Source organism: Mirounga angustirostris, unplaced genomic scaffold (assembly GCF_029215605.1).
Source record: "Mirounga angustirostris isolate CCGP_5_RB_7025 unplaced genomic scaffold, mMirAng1.0.hap1 SCAF_4, whole genome shotgun sequence".
In the NCBI taxonomy this organism is placed as follows: domain Eukaryota; kingdom Metazoa; phylum Chordata; class Mammalia; order Carnivora; family Phocidae; genus Mirounga; species Mirounga angustirostris.
This window is the reverse complement of record NW_026991712.1, coordinates 1835600-1853160: the sequence shown is the minus strand read 5'-3', so window position 1 is coordinate 1853160 and position 17561 is coordinate 1835600. Positions and strand designations below refer to the sequence as shown.

At 66.9% G+C, this 17561-nt stretch overlaps 1 protein-coding gene across 1 annotated transcript in view; it reads left to right on the top strand.

The window, feature by feature from the left end:
- Positions 1 to 3395: 3395 nt before the first annotated feature.
- The window catches only part of ADGRB1 (adhesion G protein-coupled receptor B1), an 81775-nt gene continuing 67609 nt past the window's right edge, over positions 3396 to 17561 (top strand). Inside the window, exons 1-2 of the mRNA XM_064587798.1 lie at positions 3396 to 3517; positions 16489 to 17473. Coding sequence (XP_064443868.1) covers positions 16690 to 17473 — 784 coding nt within the window. The 5' untranslated portion in view covers positions 3396 to 3517; positions 16489 to 16689. The remainder of the gene's footprint in view (positions 3518 to 16488; positions 17474 to 17561) is intronic.

Below are 17561 nucleotides of genomic sequence, written 5' to 3'. Positions count from 1 at the left end.
GTGGTAAGGGTCAAAGGTCAAGGTAGAGACGTTGCTGGATATAAATCGGTAGCAAATCTCTGGAAAAGTGGCCATGGGTTCAGAGGTCTAGAATCTGGGAGTGTTTGGGCCATAAGAAACCTTCAAAACCATTCAGTCAAGATACTCATGCACTAACAGGGAAACTGAGGCTGCAGCCCGGTAAAGGCGAGTCTCTTTATTTCAGGCCATTCAGCTGAGAGCTGGGGGTGGAAGGGGGGACAACAGGCGAAATTACCCACATCTGATCTTCAGGCGCCAAGCTGACTCTTCTTCCTCCTTGGGGAGGAGCATGAGGGGGCCTGGGTCCTCTCTGCCTCCACGTGGGGGAACTATCTGGGTTCTGGATCAGGAACTGGGACAAGGAGTCAATTTTCTAAAAGGGGCAGGTTGGGGAAGGAAGCAAGGAGTCCCCACATAGAGGGGGAAGGCCTGGCCCTGCTGAGAAGCCCCAATCCGAGGGGACACTGCCTCACCCTGGGAACCCCAACCCCGACCCAGAGCGGAGGAGTGGGGGTGGCTGCCCCCTCCCCCAGCAGCAGGGAGAAGGGCTGGTGGGAAAGCAGCAGCTGAAATCCTGACTCAGAGCAGCCCGCACCCTGGCGCTGCCTCACCGCCGAATATCAGAGGCCCCCTGGTGGCCACAGGCTGCTGGTGCGGGAGAACAGCAAGGCCAGGCAGCTGCGGGAAGGACCCGGTGGTGGACTCCGCGGTGGGATGGGTGGGCAGGTGCAGCTGGGGGGCCTCGGAGGCAGCCCCACCCCAGCACCACCTCCATCTCTTCTGTCAGTTCAGAGACTTGGGGGAGAAGGCTCTGTCCCTCAGGAGGGAAGGGAACATTCAGGGTGCCTGGAGGTTGTCCTGGGGAAGGCCCTCCCCGTCTCATGGTCTTTGTCTCCACTGGCCGGGCTGTCTCAGGACGCCCTTAGAGCTTTAAGCCCCAGTCCGGCCTTGCAAGAGGGTCTGGTTTGGACAGAGCTTCATCTGCTGAGATGAGCAGTGAGCCGGGTGCTAGGCTGACTTAAGTTGTCCCCCCAACCCCCCGGGGCTGGTGCTTGTGGTGGGGGTGCTGACAGTGACCAGTGATGGTGTTGGCTGCGATGGGACTATCAGGGCCCTGGGTGGGGGCTATGGTGACGATCACGGGGAGAACAGCACAGGGGTGGATGGTGACGAGGACTGCATTGACGTGTGATGGTGACAGTGATGATACCTGGATAGAATCTCCTGATGCATCTGCTGAGAAAAGCGGACACTTGGACTAGATGTTGGGCTTGAACAGCGAAAGTGTAAGTGGACTGTTACGGTGATAAGTATGCAATGTATTGGGTATTCAGGCAGAGCCAAAGAGGGTCTGCATTCAGAGTGGACCACAAGTTGTGCAAAAGGAGCAAGGAGCCGGGGGGCATTGGCATCCTGGTAGAGAAGAATCCTGAAGTGATTTCCCTGAGGTCATTCCTCCAAGACTCTGGATTTCATTCTAGAGAGGCCCCCTGTGGGTATCTGGCTAAAGGTCTCAGGAGAAGAGGGATTATGGACACTTTATGATGGGAGATAAAGCAGCTAAAGTTTATGGAAAAGCACCATCAGTTTATGGAAAACAAAATCCAAATATGGAATTGGGATGTTCCCACTGTCACCAAGTCAAAGGAAGATGGATGGGGGATGAGAACAGAGAGGGACGAGTGAGGACAGCCACACAGGGTGATGTGGGCTACACTTCTACTTTCAAACCCATCTCCTCTTGGCTCTTCTCCTAAGCTCCTCCCTCAGCATTTCTTAGGAGTCCCCCCAAGAAAAGACTGGAAAACCCAAACTGGACAGTACAAGTCGGCTCTCCCCCTACCCCCTCTGATCCTCTTGGATGGGGTCCAGCGTCTATGCCTCTGACTCTACCCCCTGATCATAACTCACTTCTTTCATCCAACCTGCCATCCACTCTCATCCGCCTGTCCACACATTCCACCCCCCCCAACAGGCCACCATCTCTTCAGCCCTCCGCTCACATGCCATTCATCTGTTTATGCACCCATCTATCCTGTCCGTCCTCACCAGCCTCTTTCCTCCATCCATCCATCCACCTTCCATTCTTCCGTTCAACATCCCACCCACCTCTCCGACTTCAGATCCATCCATCTATCCTCTGGCACACCTCCTTCCTCTACACCACTTGCCTCACCCATCCTTCCACTTGTCCCATCCTTCCATGTTCCTCTATTCTCTATGTACAACCCCTTATAACTTCCTTCCCTCCATCCATCTATCCTCTGTCCATCCACCCATCCAACCACCCATCCACCCACCCATCCATCCACCCATCCACCCATCCACCCATCCACACATCCACCCACCCATCCATCCATTCATCCATCCACCCATCCGCACATCCACACATTCACACATCCATTCACCCATCCACCCATCCATCCATCCATCCATCCACCCACCCATCCACACATCCATTCATCCATCCATCCATCCACCCATCCATCCATCCATCCACCCACCCATCCACACATCCACACATCCACACATCCACACATCCATTCATCCATCCATCCATCCACCCATCCACCCATCCATCCATCCATCCATCCATCCATTCATCCACCCACCAACCAGCCAGTGGGCAGCCACTCCTCGGCTCCTGGAAGAGACAGAGAGCAGAAACCCAACTCTTGGCTTTCCTGCTGCATGGGGCAGGAACTGGGCTTTCCTTGGTGTGCGCGCGTGTGTGTGCATTTTATCCGTACCCCCCCCCCTTATCTCTCTCCCCTCCCCCACACCCCGCCCCCCGCTCGCGCTCCCCTCTAATGTGTGATCTGGAAGCTCTATAAAGCCTGATGTAATCCGTAATGCAGTCTCTGGCTCCCGATTCGGGATCCAGTTTCAGTGAGCGAGAGATTGGGGAGCGCCGGCAGCCCGGTGGGGGGAAGCAGCTCGCCTCTCTCCTCCTCCTTCTCCCCGTCCTCGGCCTCCTCCTCCTCCTCCCCTCGCCGCCCCGCCCCCGGCTCAGCTCGGCTCGCCCCCCCCTCAGGAAGGGGAAAAAAGGCGAGAAGAGCGGGGCAGGCGAGAGGAGCGGAGCGGCGGCGGCCGGAGAGGGAGCGGCGAGCGCAGGCGGCGGCGGCGGGCGCGGCGTTGGCGGCGGCCCCGGCGGAGCGAGCGCGGAGCCGGCGAGCCGGGAGCACAGGCGGCCGCGCCGCGTCCTGGCCGGGCCCGGGCCCGCGCGCCCCGCATCGCCTGCAGCCCGGGCATCCGGACCCCCAGGCGCGGGGGGGCTCCAGCAGGCGGGGGGAGGGGAGGGGGCCTGCGTGCGCTGGCGGGGGCACCCCGGGGTGCGTCCGGCTAGGCCTGGAGCGGGCCGGGGGCGGCGGCGGCAGGAGGAGCCCCCCCCTGGGGTCGGGCGCCCAGCTCGGCCGCCGGCGACGCGGGGCGCTCCTGGGGATTCGCAACTCGCCGGATCAAGTCTTCGCCGGCGGGGCCGCCGCTGCTGGGGAAGGTAAGGAAGGCTCTGGCTGGGAACTGGGGGCTGGGGGCGCGGCGAGAGGGGCGCAGCGAGGGTGGGAGGGGGTCGGGGGAGGGGCGGGCGCCCGGACTTCCTAACTTCGCCGTTTGGGGCTTGGCAGCTCCGAGGTTTGCGCTCGGAGCTCGGGAGTTTGGACCCCCCCACACACACACACCAGCCCCCTGCCTCCTCCAGCGGCAGCCACGGAATCCGGCAGGTCTCTGAGCGCCCGCACCGGGCGGGCTGAAGAGGGGGCGACCCTGGACGTGGTAGAGGCTCCTTGGCGCTGCTCACCTCCCCCCCACCCCAGTCCACACACGCAGCCTGGCCAGGCTAGCAGGCTGGGCTGGGGAAGGCATCCCCTCCCCATCACATGCACAGACCCAGGGCAGGCTGGAGAAGGCGTTCCCGTTGTGTCCCCAACACATACAGATGCTGGCAGGGGTCTTTGGGAGCCCCAGATGTGACCCCTACAGCCACACATAGACCCAGGTAGGTTGAGGAGAGGCACCCCAGTGTGTCCCCCTTCCCTTCATGACACTCAGAGCCCCCTACAGACATTGTAGGGGCCGGATATGTCCTCCCCCCACGCAGAGCCCCTGGGCGGGCACGAGAAACCTCGGTCTCCCCCTCGCAGCCCTCACCCGGTAGACCCGGCACTGGCTTTGGAGGTTCTCTTCCCCCCGAATCGGGAATTGGCAGAGGGCCACCCTAGCGCCCCCACCCCCCCCCCCACCACCCCCACACACAAACGACCTGGCTCGTTCTGTTCTCGTCTTCTTTTCCACTTGCTCGGACAGGCCACGCGGATAAGCCGCTCCGAACTTTGGGTCGGCCCTGCGCCCTCTCCGCGCGAAGCGGCGAGGCTAGGAGCCGGGCACTCCTCGGTCCCCATCCCCAGCGGGAAGAGGCCGTCGGCCCCCCGCCGCCGCTGCGCTGTCTGGGAGCCGCGCGTAGCTGCCTCGAGGAATGAGCACGTCCCCCTCCCGGGGCGGCTGGGGGCTCTGGGCCCAGCCAGGCGCCCTCTCCCGGGGTCCCCGGGGCCCCCTGGGCAGGGCAGAGCGCGCCTCGGGCCTGCCTCGGAGGGGGCGGCGCAGAGGAGAACAGCCGCGGAGCCAGGCGGCCGGGAGAGCTAGTCCGAGGCTGCGGCTCCGAGCCCCGGTCCCTCCGCCGAGCCTCGGCGGCTCCGGCTGGGTCACTTCCCAGGCAGCTCCGAGAGAGCGCCCAGCCTGGCAGCCAGGCCCCAGCCCGCTGGGCACCTTACCCTTCCCACTTTTATTTTGGGATTCCAAGTTTCTTGGAGCGCAAGGACCCAGGCTGGGACCTGACGAGCCATAACCCACCCCTCCTAGGCACCCTTCCGCTCGGGGCGCTCCCCATCACGTCCCGTTCCCCCGGGTCTGGGGCAGGGATCCCTTAGCGGCAACTCGGGAGGAGTTGAAAGGCGTGAAGGCGCGTGGGTGGGCAGGGGGCGCGCACCCCCGCCCTAGAAGAGCCTCTTGGCGTAGGTGTTGGGAAGGTGGCTGGGAGATCTGCGCTCCCACCCCACCCTCGGGACCCAAGGAGACCCTTGGTGCCCTCCCCCACAGACACAATCACACGCCCCCTCCGAGCAGCGGCCGCGCGGGCGGTGGAGTGGGGGGAACCGGAGGCTAGGGTCCCTTTTCGTATCCGGGAGGTGGTATATGGTGTTTGGGGTCTGGAGAAGCGGCCATGGCGTCTTCTAGAACCCTGAAACCTTCCATTCCCCGACGACCCCCGCAGCCGAGGAGGAAAAGAGGGAGGTCGAGGGAGGCAGCCGCTCCCTCCCCGACCGCAGGCGATAGAGAAACTCTGCGCCCGGACGCCGGGTGCCGCCGGGTCCGGCTTTGAGTACCCCCGCAAGGTCAAGCCGGCGAAGGAGGGGGCGGGGGCTCTTGGGCGCGCCCCCGCCCGCGCAGAGTCGCAGCCTAGGGAGGGGATGTGGGCCGCCCGCCGAGTCACCCGAGCACCCGCCACCCGCGCCGGGTCCCTAGAGGCGGACGTTGCGCGCATTCGGGGATCCCGGAGCGCCCCGCGCCGAGCCCGGCGCCTTCCTTCCCGGATCGCTCGCTGCTCCTCCGCGCTGCTTTCAGACTTGTTGCGCCTGGGTCTGGGGGGCGGGGGACGGCGCGGGAGCCCGGGGGCCCGGGCGGCGGGGGGCCGAGCCCTAGGCACGCGGGAATGCGCCCCGGCGGCGCGCGGACGGGCACGGCGCGGGGGGCTCGAGCCGGCAGTTTGCTGCCTCGGATCCTGCAGAAGGGCTCTTGTCCCCGCCGCGCTCCCGCGCGGGGGCGGACACAAGGCGATTCGTCGCCCTCGGCCTCACGCCGCACTCCGCCGACCCCGGGCAGGGAGGGACCCAGCTAAGTTGCCGAGCCCTCCAAGTCCCTTCCCTCGTCCGCAGGCTCCGGCCCCTCTCGGGCCTCGGCGGCCGCGTCCGTGCAATGGGAGCGCGGGTTATGCTCTCGGAGCCCTTCCAGCCCAGGCCCTCGGTGCTGGGCCCGCGATCCAACGTGCTGGGCCCGCAGCGTGCTGGGTCTGCGGCGTCCGGGCCGGCCAGGTCCCGAGGCAGCTGCGCGCCTACAGACACTCGGCTGCGAGGCTCGGCCACAGGCGGCCCGGCAGGCCCGGGCGAGCGGCCGAGCGCGGGCAGCCTCGCGTGGCGCCATCGCTCCCCTGGCCCGGCCGGCCGGCCCGGCCCCGCCTCCCGGAGCGGGTCCGGGGGCCCGAGCCCGCCCCCTGGGGACACCTCCGGGCTGGGCCCGGCGGCCGGCGCGGGGCTGCGGTGGCGGTGGCAGAGGGCGGCGCGCTGCCCCCGACGGCCGGGAGAGGGCGCCCGCGCCCGCCCGCCGGGCCTGCCCGCCCCTTCCGTCTCCTCCGCGCCCGCCCGCGCCCGCCCCATCCTGGGCAGCCCCCGGCCGCCCCGCCCTCCCGCCGGGCCCTCTGCTGCCCGCCCGGCCCGGGCGCTGGCGTCTCGGCCAGGCCCCGTCACCTGTTTGTCCGCTCGCCTGGCCCCCGTGCCCTTGCGCACTGTGCACAGGCGTGAGCGAGCGTGTTTGTGTACATGTGGGCCACGCACGCTTCCGGCATGTGTGTGCGGACACGCTCGCTGTCACATCTGTGTGCGCGGCGCGGTGCAGGTCTCCCGGGAGTGCGCGCCCCGGATGGCAGTGTTCCGTCCAGCCGCGTTTCACCCTTGGGCAGGTCCTGTGTCCGCACTGTGTGCAGGAGGGGGACCCTGGGAGTCAAGCTCTATCTGAGCCCCATGAAGACCCCGAACCTGGAGGGTTTGTGCCAGCAAACCCACACGCCCATTGTCCTCTGCAACCCTCCCACCTCCGGCCTCCCCGGCTGCAGCTGCGCCATAGGGCAGGGCTGTGATTTCCGGGGAAACACGCACGGCCCGGGGCCCCTGTGCACCGTCCGCATGCACGCACACACACACCACACCTGGGGTGCCCACGTGGGTACACTTCACTGGGGGTGCAGTGAGGGCCAGGGGGCGCGCATGGTCACAGCCCCACACCCCCAATGTGAAGGCTGACGAGAGGATGGGAGTGAAGACGCTCTGACAAGCCCTGTGAATCAGCTCTAGGGGGTGGAGGATAACGGCCAGCCTGCAGGGGTCCAGATGTGGGGCTCCCACGGAGGCTTCCGCCAGAAGGGGGGGTAGGTATGGTGAAGGGAAGGGAGCAGCCATGCAAAGGCCCTGTGGCAGGCGACAGGACAGCTGTGAGGAATGGACAGGACTTGGAAAGGAGGATGAATGGCAGGTGGGGACTTCAGAGGGAGTGGGGCCCGACCTGAGCCCTGGAGGCTTTGGGCTGCTTCCTGGGAGCCGGGGGAGGACCAAGGGGATCTTAAAGAGGGGTGGCGATTTGGCCTGATGGACATGTCAAAGCAGTGGCGGGTGCCCCTGTGGACAGCAGGCTCACAGGAGATGGAACGCACAGCCAGTGACAGGTGCTGCCAGCCCCACACCTGTGCCGCATGGTAGACTACATCCGTCAGGACCAAATGCCCCCCAAGACCCCCGCACCCAACTTGCAACAGGAGCAGACTCAGTGCAGCGTGCGCGTCCCATCAAGAAAAGCGCACAGAATACCACTGCCCTGCGGTCTGGACCCCACTGTGCACGCGCACATCCCAGGGTGAGGTGTTGCTCAGAGGGGAGTCTCCGTGGGCACAGCTGCAGGGGACAGAATAGGAGCCCCTCCCCCCAGGAGCCCCGAGCCCTGCAGATGCGGCTGGATGCAGAGCTCTGGGCTCAGATCCCCATGAGCCTGTCCCGGCTTGGCGTCCTCAGCTGTGTGCTGGGGCCGGCAGTCCCCCCATCTCACAGGGTGAGGCAAAGACTGGCGCTCACGGACAAAGCGCCAAGCACGCTAAGGGGGCACCTCTGTCCTGCTCGCCCTCACTTCCCCTGCCCTCCCCCTTCTTCATGTGAACCCATGCCTATTAACCGAAGAAGTGGCAATGGATGGGAACACAGGGTCTGGGGAGCAGAAGGGAGCCTCCATCTTGCGCCCAAACTCCAGGTCCTCCTGCCCCATGGGACCGTTAGCGATTCCCTAACTTGCCACAAGACAACTGCGTGTGTCTGTCCTGTAAATGGTTCAGGCAAATGGAAGTGTCCAGTGCACACTTGGGCCTCTGGCTCGCCCCCCACCCCCACTGTCACCTTTGGCACCTCCATTATCTTTGTGCTGGTCCCACCACCTGTCTTCCCGTGCATGGATCTCTGTGCACCCCAGCACCACCAGAAGCCAGGAGAGGCCGCCAGGGCAGGCACCAGAGTTGGGCCCCAGCCCAGGCAGTTTTGGGAGGCTGGCTGCCAGTTTTGGGGTTCTGACTCTTGGCTGAGACATGGGCTGAGGTCCCTGAGGAGGAGATGCTGAGGGCTGGTGGGCAGAGGCCTCAGAGCTCTGCAGGGCCCCCACCTGGATGGGGGGACGGAGGGAGCACCAGACCCCATCCCCTGAAGTCTGCGCCTCACCCCCCCAACCCCTATTAAGCCCTGAGCCTGCATGAGAGTTGATGGCCCCAAGCTCCCTCCTGCTTGGCAAGGTGACTTTGGACCAGCCGCTTCTCGGAGACTCCATGACTCAGGGCCAGGAGCCCTTCCACCCTGTGCCCCAGAGTGCCGAGCACTGCAAAGGGCGCCGCTGAGGTTGGGGCTGTCGAGGGCAGGTCTTGGTAAGGACCTGATCTGGCTGGGGGGGTGACATCCAGGGTCCTGGGGAATGCATGGAAGGAGAGCAAATCGGCAGGGAGAGAGTGCCCTCCGCCGCCCGCTGCCCCTGCTCCCCGCCGCGCCCAGACGAGCCCTGACCTGTCCCTGGGCCCCACCTCGCAGGTGGTGCCTCCGGAAGCCTTCCTCTCGACAAGAGCACGCGCACTCGCACACTCACGTGTGTGCACGCCGGCAGCTCGCTCATACTGCGAGTGCACACGCTGCCTCCCCCACACAAAGCCTCACACACACGTGTCCTGGGACACACACACTCCCTCATACACTGCATGAACATGTGTGTGCATGCATTCTCTGCACCCAGACATGCTCCTCAGCACCCCAGCCTGTCTATCCGTGGGCCCCATGGTCCTGCCCTGGGGCGCCGGGTCCGCTTGTCTCGGTCTCCCTCCAGAGCTGGGGGAGGGGGGCTGTGGTTGGGGCCTTGAGCCCCAGCTCCTCTCTCTCTGTCTGTCCTTCTCCTTGGCTGGACCCCACAGAGAGCACAGGTCACCCTGTGGGTGGCGGTGGAGGCCCTGGGTGCAGCCTCCAGCTGGGGGAGACTTTGCCCCTCCAAGCACTGGGTCAGGATGCCTACCCTGCGTCTCCTGGGGGTGCTGTTGGAGGAGGTACAGGGGACTGTGGGAGCCAGAGACCTCACTTCCGTGGAGCGGTTGCAGGCTAAGTGCCAGTCTCTACTCATCCTCTCCACACGCCGTCAGGACCTCTGCCGTCTCCGCCCAGCCAGGCCTGCCGGGGATGCCCCTGGGGCCTCAGCACCTTCTGCCCAGGGCAGCCCCACGACCTGAGCGTGCCCCCCAGCCCCTTCCTGACCACTTCTTCCCACCTTTCTGCTGTCTGCGGGCCCTCTCCATGTGACCTTGGGCAGGTGACCTTGGACAAGCCCATCCTCCTGGGGACCTGGGGAGCACAGATCCTGGTGTGGGGGTGTGGATAGGGGCACCACTCACAAGCCAGCAGCTGGGTGGGCAGGGCAGCAGAGCCTCTGTCCGTCTCGGGGCACGGGGGCTCACTCCGGACACCGAGCCGGCCGACACAGAGAGGAGAGGGCACAGTGACATCTGTCACACTCGGAATCGCAGCGACCCCCTCCTCATGAGAGTCCCCCGCCCTGGTGGGGAGCCCCTAGCCCTGGGACAGATGCCGTCCCTGTCCCCACTTAGGACGCTCCCCAGGAGAGCCAGTCTGCGTGCACGTTTGTGCCGGATGTGAGTGACCCCACGTGTGCACGTGTGCAAGGGCGCGTGCATGCGTGGGGATGCAGGACACATCCGCTCCTGGGAGGGCCCGGCAGGCTCAGGTACGGCTTCCTGGGGCAGGCCCTTGCCCCGTGCCCTGAAGGATGAGAAGGGGTTCGCCGGGCAGGGGCAGCGGGGGCAGCCCAGGAGGGGCAGAACGGAAGCAAAGCCAGGAGCTTGAGTGCACGGAGCGTCTTCAAGGCCTGTGAGTGGTTCGGGGTGATGGGATTCTGGGCAAGAGGAGGCGTGGCGAGGCCCCTCAGAGAGCTGGCCCCTGGCTCCGGGACCGGGGGGCCTGGGGCAGTGGGGTGGGATGCGGGGTGATAGTCTCTCACTCCTGACTACTGAGACGGGGGCTCTGTCGACCTCCTTTGTGAAATAGAGGTGAAGATGGCCTTGCCCTCCGTGGGTGGGGGAGCAGGTATGGGGTGGCCTGAAGCAGAGCCAGCACAGGACAGGCCCTTCCCAGCAGCGGACCTTCAGGTGGGGAGGGGGGCTTCCTCTCTTCTCTTGCACAGTTCTGCCTGGCTTCCAGCCAGGTGCCCCCCCCCCCCCACGGCCCCTGGGCCCAGGCCGGCGGGCAAGGGAAGGAGGCTTTCTGAGGGGCTGGGGCTGGCAGGCATGGTGATGTGGAGGGCCTCTCAGGGGCCCGGCCTGGGGGCTCCTCAGGGCAGGCTTGGGATACCCCACAGGTCAGATGGGGGGTTCACCGGGAGCCTGGTTCACACGGGCTGGGAGTGCGGGCAGCTGGTGGCTGTGGGGTGGGGGGCAAGTTCTCACGCCCCACCTGCTTCTGTGCTCATGGAGGGAGGCCTGCCTGGCCCTTCCTGGCCTCTCCTTGTCCTGGGTTGTCCTGGATCGAAGTCAGCAGTCCCCCGCCTCTGCCCCCACCAGACCCAACACGGCCTCCCCGGGGACCAGGCTGCCTGACCTGCTACGGCCCAGGAGGGATGTGCAGGGGCTCACGGGACCCCCTCGGCAGGGAGGGCAGGCTGCCATGGGTGGGGGTGGTCGCGCGTCCCTGGACGGCCTCTCCTGCTTGCTCTGCCGGCCCCCGCCCGCCAGCCAGCCCCTGGGCTATCGTTGGAGCTGGGGGTGCCCACCCACCCCTCCCCCAGTGCAGCCTCTTCCCAGGACACACAGGCAGGCCCTGTTCAGGGCGCCGGGCAGGACAACAGAGTGCCTTTTGTGGCTGGCATCTGGGGATGCCATTGGCGGCCTGGGGTGGGTGGGGAGGGGATGAGGAGGCCGGGCCTGAGGTGGGTCTGTGTGTGTGCACTGGGCCTTGCGGGGGAGGGTGCTGAGCCTGGGGAGGGGGGTTGGACAGTCCCAAGTGGGGCTGGAGAATCATGGAGCCTGCGGGGGCAGCGTCCAGGCCAGGCCCTTGTACGGTGGGGAAACCGAGGCAGCCGGGGCTTCTGCTGTCGGGGCGGAGACACAGATGGCCTGCACGTGCATGGGTGCATCTGGGATGGTGTGGAAGGTGGGCGGGGCACCCCGCGGCTGATGGTGGCCCTGGGAGCCTCGCTGTGGCCTTGATTCCGCTCCTTCTGCACGGGGGTGCCGTGGGATTGAACAGGGGGGTTCCGTGGAGCAGCCTGTGGGCAGTGCCCAGGAAATAGCAGTCACTCTCACTGGTCCTCCTCACCCTGACTCCCAGCTTCCTGTCCCCACCTGGCACGGCCAGTTCTCTCGGTCCGCCCCCCCCCCCGCCCACTGTCACGCCCCTCCCATTCCAGTGGCCTCTAGCCTGTGACCCCGCTCAGACACCTGCAGGGCTCCCTTGCCCTCCCGCGCAGGCTCAGGGAGGCCTTGCAACAGGGGCAGGGCTGAAGCTGGCCAGAGGGCTGGGGGCTGGACACCAGGAAGAACTTCCTGGCAGCAAAGGCAGTTTGGTCCTGAGAAGGTGATGGGGGAGGTGGACACCCGAAGAGGCGTGGCTGCTAATGGTCACTGTCCTTGGGAGCCCAAGAGGGGCAGTGGGTGACAAACTGCAGTCACCCGGGCTGGAATCTGGGGGACCAGTGACCAGACCAGTGGCGTGCGTGTGGGGAGAAGACAGCCCCCTGTGAGCACTCGTGGAAAGGACCGGCGGTGGCCACACGAGAGCCCAGCACCAGGGGCAGGGCAGAGGCTCCTCCAGCCCCTCCCGGGTGGCCACAGCAGGCTCAGAGAGCCCTGACCGCCGGCAGAGGCCTGCGCGCTGGATGCGGCCGAGGGAGGGGCCCGAGCCAGCCCGGGGCGCCCCGGGCAGGTGCTGCGGGAGCCGCGGGAGCTGCCGGCCGGCCCTGCGCCTGGTATGGGGCCGGCCTTCCTCCGGGCCCGGCCCTCCCGCTCTGAGGCCCTGCCTTGGGCTCCTCGGGGCTCTGGCCTGGCCACTGGGCTCTCCCCTCCAGGTCCCCTCCAGGTCCCCTCCTGTCCCAGCGTCTGGCTGGCCCTCACATCCCGGCTCTCTTCTTGCTGTGGGACCATGTACAAGCATGTGACACACGTGCATGCATGCGCAGATGTGTGTGTGCACGTGCACACGTCTGTGCTTTCACACGCGTGCCCACACATAGGCATATTCCGACACGTGTGTGGGCACACAGCTGCCTCCCATCTCCTTGAGGGCCCCCACTACCCAGCGTCGTCTCTGTGACCCCGGCTTCCCCTGGCCCAGATCCTACACAGGCCACTCCCTCGCTCTCCCTGCCTGCACCTGCCCCCAGCTGTCAGAGGGACCCCAGAATGAAGATCCGATCAGGCCCTGCCCCCACTCATCCTAGGACCTGACCCGGACACTGTCCCTCTACGACCCCACCCTGGGCACCAGAGCGGTCAGGACCCCCGTACGCCCCCGCCGTGCCTCAGCACCACTCGCCGTGGCCTGGGATGGACTCCGCTTAGCCTCCGCCGCAGCCGTATGACCTGGGGCCTGGCACCCGTGCCCCAAGCCTGCCCAGCTCTCTGTCTGCCTGGGGCCGCCTTGGCGCAAGAAGGCTCAGAGGGGCCTCGGGGCCACCCATCCACGGTCTTGGTGGAGGGGATCAGGTAGGGAGCTAGTGGGGATGGAGGAGGCCTCGTTTCACTGGAAAGGCCTGGGAGGTAGAGGGTGAGTGCCCACTGGCAGGTGCCGAAGCCATCCCAAGGACAGCCTGGGCCTCTGCCCTGTGACCCAGCCAGCAGAAGCCAGGCCGGGCCGGTCCTGTGACGCTCAGACTCGCAGCTGGGACAGCCTTCTGGCCAGCAGAGCCTTCCCCAGCGCCCACAGTGTGGGGCAGTTCGAGTCCGAGCTGTGACCTGAACCCTACTGCTTCCCTCCCGACCCTGGCTCCCTGGTGGCCCTTGTGGGGAACCCCAGAGCTCCCAGGCACGCTGTTTGAGAACCCCATGAGTGGGCACTTCTAGGCCATCTTCTGGCCCTAGGGGTCTGTGAAGGCTCACTGCAGAGCCTCGGTCCTGGGCTGCAGCTACCTGAGGGGGCTCTGAGCTCTGCCTGACCTGCCCCCTGCCACACCCTCACCCCTGCACGCCCCCCACACACATCCCACAGCCCAGCTGGCCACTGGGACTTCTGTCTTCTCTCTCCCCAGCACCCTCCCCCCACTCCCCTCCTCCCCCACCACCACCCCTGCCCTTCCTGCCGAGACCACTCTCCCCCATGGACTGCAGGGCTGCCCTTCCTGGGGGCACGGCCCTGCCTCTAACCCTCCCCGCCACCTCCTCTTGGTGTGCAGGACACTGCAAGCGGGCCGCACCCCCCTCCCCCGCCCTGCAGGTGCTCGAAGAGTGGAGTGAGCCAGTGACGATGAGGGCTGGTGGTAGGGATGCCGGGAGGCCCTCGCTCGGCCCGGCTCCCGCGGCCCTGGGACAGGCATCGGGTTAGGTGCGGTGCAGAGGGGCCCGCTCCGACTGGCAGCCCAGGCTGGGGATCCTGGCTCGGGCACCCGGCACCTACGAGTCCCACTGAGGCTGACTCCTCTGGGGTCCCAGATGGAACCCTAACAAAGTGCCCCAGGTTACAGTTTGCTGCTGTCGACACAAAATGCCGGGCACAGGACAGAGCTCCGCAGAATGTCCCCTCCAGCCCAGGCCGCCGAATCCACGGAGGTGTGAGCGCAGAGGCACTCTGTCATCCCAGCAGCACATGGCTGAGCATCTACTTCTTCCCGATGGGATGACGGAGGCCCTAGAGGACCCCGTGCCTGGCACAGGCCCGAAGGCCGCCTCCTGCACCCGCTCCTGGCCCCCCGGGACCAGCCCCCTCCGCGGGAAGGCTATGGGATGGGCTGCCAGGGGCTGGGATGAAGAGGGAGTGTACGGACAGGAGAGGGGCTGTAGCCGAGGGGGGCCCTGGCCTGGGTCATCTCAGACTGTGCAGTCCCACTGGGGTCAGTGATGGGGTGCGGCGAGGTGGGCAGATGTATGTGGAGGTCAGTTTCTGCTGGGTTCTGCCAGCATCCCCCTGGGCCTGGAGCATTAGGGAAAGACTGCCCCCGGGTTGGGGGCTGGCTTCCACATTAGGTCCCAGCCTGGGACTTAGCGTGGGGGGGTGGGGGTGCTGCAGTGAGGGGCTGAGGCTCAGGGGAGGTTTCGGAACACACTGCCACCTTTCTGCAGCAAGCCTGCAGGGGACCGACCAAGTCTGGGATTGGCTGTAGGACCCTGGCCATGGCCTCTCCATCCCCATGATGTGGGGGGCAGGTGGCCAGGGCCAGGGGGCTCTGCTATGCCCACATGCAAGGCCGGCCCCAAGTGGTCTAGAGGCAGCGGGGGACCAAGGGCCAAGTGCAGAGTCTGCTCAGCTCTGCCCAGAGGTGCCAGGATGAGAAGTTTGCAAATTCTTTTCGCGGGGCACCTAAATGTCTGCCATGAAAGAGCCCCCAGAGGACCAGGTTTGGCCCAGCTACCCCAGATCCAGAACCCTACTCCAGCCTCCTCTCCCCTCTAGTCACCTCCTGCCCCGAACACGGGTAAACCCCCGGGTCTAGCTCTTACCCTCTTGCTGAGAGAGTGAGGCTTCACCTCCTGTTTTACAGATGGGGAAGCGAGGCTGGGGGAAAGGGACTCGCCCAAGGCCACACAGCCAGGAGGGGGCAGCCCGAGTCCGGGCACCCCCACTTGGGTCTGCTCAGGGCCCAGGGCCGCCTGTGCCCAGCTCCCTGCTCCGCCAACAGCCGGTGCAGGAAGGACGCCAGCCAGCTAGGCCTGGGCAGCAGGAAGCAGCGAGTCCCTGTGGGCAGGCGGCCGGCACGTGCAAGGTCAGCAGAGGGGAGGCCGGGCCACCTGGGGGACCGGCGGCAGCTCTCCTTCCTCACCCACCGGCTCAGCTGCTGCGTGGGACGGACAGCTGGCCCAGCTAGCGGCCTTGGCGATAGTGGGGAAACTGAGGTCTGGAGGCAGAAGGAACTTGCCAGGGTGCACGTGGTGGCGAGTCCAGGAGGGGCATCGCCCATTTCTGAGCCCAGAGTGGCTCCGCTGTCCCTGCACTAAGGGGCTGGCGGCTGCTGCCCCTTCCCCAGCACGCGGCCAGCACCCTCTCCCAGAGCAGGGAGGGGACCCCGTGAGCTGTGGCACAGACTGGGGTCAGTGGGGGAGGTGCGCGGTGGGTTCTCCTCTCCCTCACTGTGGCCTCCGGTGAGTCACTTACCCTCTTAGCCTGGGTGTCCCCATCCTGAAGCCGGGGCTCCTGGTGCCGGCCCGGCAAAGAAGGGGTGAGGCAAAGGCTTAGTGTCGGCTGAAGCCTGGATGTATGTGGTTCTGGGTGGCTCCATCCCCAGCCCTCCCTGGCCAGAGCTGCAGGGCCCCGGGGCCAGTGGGTGCCCAGGGTGGGAGGAGGAGGAGGAGGGAGGCGGCCTGAGAGGCCGCAGTGACCCATATCGTAATGTCACAGTCCCAGTGCGGTGGGGAGGCACCGGGCGAGGGGCAGGCACTCCCACCCCTGGGGGATGGAGGGAGTGACTTCTCCCCTCCACAGCCCCCTCCCCTTCCTTCTGCTGAGGTTTGCGGGTTCTTCCCTGAAAGGCAGGGGATGGGGAGGAAGAGGGGCAGAGAGGACAAAGACCCAGGATGGCCAGGAGAGAGAGCCAGGCCCCCCACCAGAGGCCCCGGGAGTGAACGGCGGCTGTGGCCGTGACAGGAGCAAGCAGGCAGGCCCGGAGCCCACGGGAGCCACACCAGGCTGCTCAGCCACACGGGCACAGCGAAGGCCCCGGTGGCACTCGGCCCCCGGCCCGGCGCCGCCCACCCGTCCCTGCTCCAGCCAGGCTGGAGGAGGGGGTCCCCGGCCCCCTGCAGGTGGACACACTGGCAGGAGGCGGACACGGGTGGATGGGGCAGGTGCCTGGGAGCCGTGCCAGGCCCTACGTCAGCCGCCCAAAGCCCAGGCTGGGCAGTGGGGCCCGGCCGCAGCGTGCCCAGGGTCCCAGTCTCCCAGGGGGCTCACCGCACCCCCTCTTCTGCTCTCCTTCCAGCTGCTGCTGAAGCCACAGGCCCGCGTCGGGGCCCCGACCTTTAGGGGCCACTGCTGCCCTCGAGATCGTCTGAGGCGCTGCCCTCCTCCCGCGCCCGGCTCCTGCCCGCCCGGCGCCGCCTTCGCCGGACCCTGGCATGTCAAGGCCTGGCCCGCGCCTGCCTGCCCAGCCCGCGGAACCCCGGCGGCCCCGCGAGCTAGGATGAGGGGCCAGGCGGCCGCCCCGGGCCCCCTCCGGATCCTGTGCCCCCCGCTGCTGCTGCTGCTGCTGCTGGGGCGCCGGGCGCGGGCGGCCGCAGGGGCGGACACGGGGCCCGGGGCCGAGCCGTGCGCCACGCTGGTGCAGGGCAAGTTCTTCGGCTACTTCTCGGCGGCCGCCGTGTTCCCCGCCAACGCCTCGCGCTGCTCCTGGACCCTGCGCAACCCCGACCCTCGGCGCTACACGCTCTACATGAAGGTGGCCAAGGCGCCCGCGCCCTGTGGCGGCCCCGGCCGCGTCCGCACCTACCAGTTCGACTCCTTCCTGGAGTCCACGCGCACCTACCTGGGCGTGGAGAGCTTCGACGAGGTGCTGCAGCTCTGTGACCCCTCGGCGCCCCTGGCCTTCCTGCAGGCCAGCAAGCAGTTCCTGCAGATGCTGCGCCAGCAGCCGCCCCTGGACCGAGGCCCCCGGCTGCGGGGGGGGCCCCCGGGCCCCAGCGCCGACTTCTCCGTGGAGTACCTGGTCGTGGGCAACCGCAACCCCAGCCGGGCCGCCTGCCAGATGCTGTGCCGCTGGCTGGACGCCTGTCTGGCGGGCAGCCGCAGCTCCCACCCCTGCGGCATCATGCAGACCCCCTGTGCCTGCGTGGGCGGGGACACCGGCGACCCTGGCCCCGGCTCCCTGGCCCCCCGCGGGGACGTCTGCCTGAGGGACGGCGTGGCCGGCGGCCCTGAGAACTGCCTCACCAGCCTGACCCAGGATCGGGGCGGGGATGGCGCAGCAGGTGAGTGCCCGGCTGGGAGAGGACCTCCGCTGGCTCTCTGGGCAGAGGGCGGGCGGGGGGAGAGGGTCATCTCTGCAGGGCTGCCCCG